The sequence below is a fragment of the Formica exsecta genome, unplaced genomic scaffold (assembly GCF_003651465.1).
Source record: "Formica exsecta isolate Colony F162 unplaced genomic scaffold, ASM365146v1 scaffold512, whole genome shotgun sequence".
Lineage (NCBI taxonomy): Eukaryota > Metazoa > Arthropoda > Insecta > Hymenoptera > Formicidae > Formica > Formica exsecta.
The window spans coordinates 568,579-572,916 of record NW_021852364.1 but is presented as its reverse complement, the minus strand read 5'-3'; the positions used below and the strand labels follow the sequence as shown (position 1 = coordinate 572,916).

Sequence of the window (4,338 nt, the reverse complement as noted above, 5' to 3'; positions counted from 1 at the left end):
CATTCCTGTATATTCGTATCTTGAAACTGGAACAACCAATATCGTTTCTTGAAAAGGGCAGGTCAAACGTTACATAACCGAGTATGTAACAATCGTCCTTCGATTCCCAAGTCACGTAAAGGATATCAGTTGTTCCATCTTCAAAATATCGATATGTATATATCGGCTCCCTTTGTTTCTCTCTCTCTCTCTCTCTTCTCTCTCTCTCTCTTCTATCTTAGAAAATTTCCGTTCTCGTTTCTGTTTTTCCGTTTTCCGTTTCCGTTTCGTTAAGCCGTTCACGGCGCTCCCGGGCAGCCAGCGGCGCGCTTTTGTAATACGTACCTTTGTGTGTGTCGACAGCTCTGGAATCGACAATAATCCGACGGTCTTTTACCACTTAATGCCCGGTTCCACGGCTCAGACGAACAAGTTTCATACGTTTTACCTTCAGCAACGCCCTGACCAATTGTCGACATGGGCTGACATTAAGGTTAACCACCCACTGGACTATGAGAGCATAAAAGAATACAATCTCACCATACGAGTTGAGGTATGGCTCGTCTATTTCGTACTTTTACATTTGAAAAATTAAATCTCGCGCAATTAAACCTTTTATGAAAAAATAAATAAAGATATATCTCATTTTGCGACGCCGCTGAATAATCACTGTTTCCTAATCTGTTACGGAATTGTCGCAATCTAACTATTGATAATAATAATTTTGCAGTATTAGCATAATTACAGTTTGCTGAATCGATAATGTAATTTTGCTTTGTATGCATATAAGCTCAAATATAGATTAATCGCATATAAATCACTAATCTGAGAGAGAACAGCTCAAAGTGAATATATATATATATATATTTGCAAGTATTTTTTCATAACGTAAATATGAAAACGAAGAACGTCAGCATCAAGAAGTATATAATGTGTAAGATTTTGTAATCGCAAATAAATTTTATTCCTTCAGAATAATGGAGCTCAGCAGCTCGCTTCCGAAGCGACCGTGTACATCATGCTGGAGGATGTTAACGACGAGATACCGCTGTTCACCGAACGAGAACAGGAAACCGTACTCGAGGGTGAACCGGTGGGCAGCAAAGTCACCCAGGTGAACGCGATCGACAAGGATGGGACATTCCCCAATAATCAGGTAAATCGATATCAAGCGTTAGTGCAGAGTGAAACAGATCGACGTATCCCGGGACACATAGCGATAGCAATCAATTAATTGCGATACTAGGTAATTATTTACATGACAATGTGCGAACACGACGCAGACTCTACGCCGTTGATTCTACGTCCTTGCATCTCTTTTCGATGTCTTTTAATCGTGAGAGAATATAAAGCAAAAAATAATATTTTCCAATATATGGCTCAACTTCCCTAGATATATTTAAAATTAAAACACATACTTTATGATAATATGTGTAGCAAACTAAATTTCTAGCTACTTTAACAAATAAATGGTAAATATAAGGTAACCTCCGATTTTATCGCCACTTAAATATATTGTAGGAGAGGATCTGAGTAATTTCAATAAATAAGTGGGGCACGGCATTGGTTTAGAAGATATAACAAATTGAAGTTTGACATTAAATTATGTGTATGATATATAGTTTGTTATTTTTTCATTGAAAAAACTATTTATGACATTTACGCGTGGGTGGGGAGAGGCTCCGCCCTTCTTCCTGCATCCTCATCCCGAAAAAATTCTAACCTAACCCAAACCTATTTTCAGTTTTAAAAGTAAAATTCGGTTGGGTTAGGTTAGATATTTTTTTGAGGATGGGCCTTCCCTCACCCACACGTTCAATAAATAATATTTATCAAGACAAAACTCACAAATTCGTGTATTTGCATGTTGAATACTGTTAGCGAACTGCGAGAAATAGCTGAAACACATTATTGACAAAATATCCATGATTGTATCTATATACCTATCTCGTAAATGTAAACAAACACTTTTTTGTCTGCTCTACAACAAATACAACATATACAAATTTCACTTTTCCTAATATTACTTTATAATACCTGAGAAAAAGCATTAAAACTGTGAAACTTTAATTTGTTATATCTCCAATGCCGTCCCTCATTTTTATTTCTTGTGGAGAATTATTCAAAAGAACCTCCCCTACAACATATTTAAGTGGCGATGAAATCGGAGATGTGTTATCTTTTATACAGTTTCACCAAATAAATATTATCACGATATATGCATTGTTTTTTGTTGATTTTAAGATGTAGGAGAGAATAAGAGCGTATAAAATATTTTAATATCCTGTTGATAAAATTAATTTTGTTATCAGTATAATATCTTTAATTTATTAAATTTGAAATATCGATATTACAATGCAAATAGAAATTTATCAAAGCAGTAGAAAGATATTTTATACACTTTATGCATTCGTAAAATAATATTAGAGCGGAAAATATCGAGAAAATTAGTTCAATTATAATGAAAAAAGATAGCCGAGGGAGACGCATCGACACGGGTCTTCCCATTTCTTTATCGCACAGATCCGATTTCGAGTGGATCAATTGCAGGAGGATTGCATCGGGGCTGCACAAAAGAACGAAAGAACACACTCGTATCGCGCTATACCCGGGCACTTGAGCGGGACTTACGGGAGTTCAGTCGTCCAAGTCCTGATTGAGGATGAGAGGCGGAAGAACAGCCGGGAATTGGGGAATACGGGGATGCTTTAAACTGTAACTTAGATCGTCGCGTCGAAACTTTAATGATTTCATGCGCGGCAAAATCGGTATTCCCGATTAACAGCGGGAACGTTATAAACTCCCGTAACGGAGTAACGCAATTCCAACGATCGTCGTGTTTGAGTGGCGTTGAATTTATCACGTACGGGCGCATTATAATGGATACAGGCGTTAACGACACCAGTATATATACCACAGCTGCCGATGTTTAATCGTATGATTATCATTCGTTTTGCGCTTGAAACTAGGTTGCTACGATACGAAACGCATTCTGTAATGTAGGTGTAGTTACGATTATGTACACGTAATATTACATCCTGCATATTGAGGTATAAATTATTGGCTTCCGAGGGAAGGAGAAGCAAGATACCAGAAATATCATAGATGGTGATTTGAGCCTGAGCTTAAGTTAGATTAGTTTCCTTTCCTTGAAAATTCAACGCTAAGACTTACATTATTATTTTCAAGTTTTTATAATAATCTTTTTAGCTGTTTTTTTTTTTTTTTTTTTTAATCGGACATACTTGTAATCAGAAATGACTTTATCGTGTAAAATCAGAAAAAAATATTGATTACTGATTGATATATTTTCAGAAATAACAAATCATTTAATTTCAAAAATAAATTTACAATTTTCTTTCAAATTTATTGTGAGTCTTTTATCTCCTAAGTAGTGTTTTTAGAAAGTTGACGTTAAATACTGTATTCACACATAAAGCATTACATGTATTATATTTCACGAAGCATTTATATACATGATCCTTCAAGAGAAGCAAAAAATGGAAAAAACTGTTAGGGTGAGAAAAATCTCGTATGCACTTTACTGCTATAGGGTAAACTTTCATCCCTTTTACATTAAACAGAAATAAAGCCATTCTTGAACAAACAACTTCGTGAAAATAGCGCGCGCGTATCTGTTGAAAAAAAAAAAAGAAAAATAAAGATTTTCTCCGCAGTAAACGAAAGCATAACATTCGTGAAGCATCGCGAAATTTCCACTGGAAATTTGCCGATTAGGTAACTTGGGAGATACGCGCGCGACTGTAAATCTCGCAGAAAAGCGCGCGAAACACCTTCGCGCGCTCGAGATCTGTCAAATATATGTACATTCCATTTGCACGTGCTACGCGCGAACATAGGACGGAAATGCGCGCAATCTCGGAGACAAAAGGGACACGACGAAAATGGTCGGCCGATTCGACATGTAGCCGAGCGTTGTAATCACATTACCGTAAACTCGATATCGCCTTTTCTTTGTTCACCTTCTTTTTTTACCCATTCTTTCTTGCATGCGCACCGTTATTGACAATTGCGGGGCAAAAAGAATATTTTGCAACAATAAAAGACAAAAATTGGAAAAATCAATAATAAATAACATAGAAAATAAAATTCGTAATCTTTATAATTTTACGTTTCACTAATAAAGGTTCATAAATATATTAAAACAAATATATGAAAACTGATAAATATTAATTTAGTTAAAAATTTGAATATTAATGCGATAAAGATGCTTAAATCATAATATATAATATGTAAAATATTTACATGATTTTAGTAAAAATGTGCCATAATATTAAAAATATATTAATAAATATAAATTTATTAATATATTTATTATGTATTATTTATTATATATTT

The 4,338-nt window shown here is 34.9% G+C and overlaps 1 protein-coding gene across 3 annotated transcripts in view; it reads left to right on the top strand.

Moving 5' to 3' along the window:
* The window catches only part of LOC115241810 (neural-cadherin-like), a 196,753-nt gene that overhangs the window by 22,368 nt on the left and 170,047 nt on the right, over positions 1-4,338 (top strand). For all 3 annotated transcript variants that reach the window (XM_029817738.1, XM_029817740.1, XM_029817741.1), the window contains 2 exons: positions 343-532; positions 953-1,135. In XM_029817738.1, the coding sequence (XP_029673598.1) occupies positions 343-532; positions 953-1,135 (373 nt within the window). The remainder of the gene's footprint in view (positions 1-342; positions 533-952; positions 1,136-4,338) is intronic.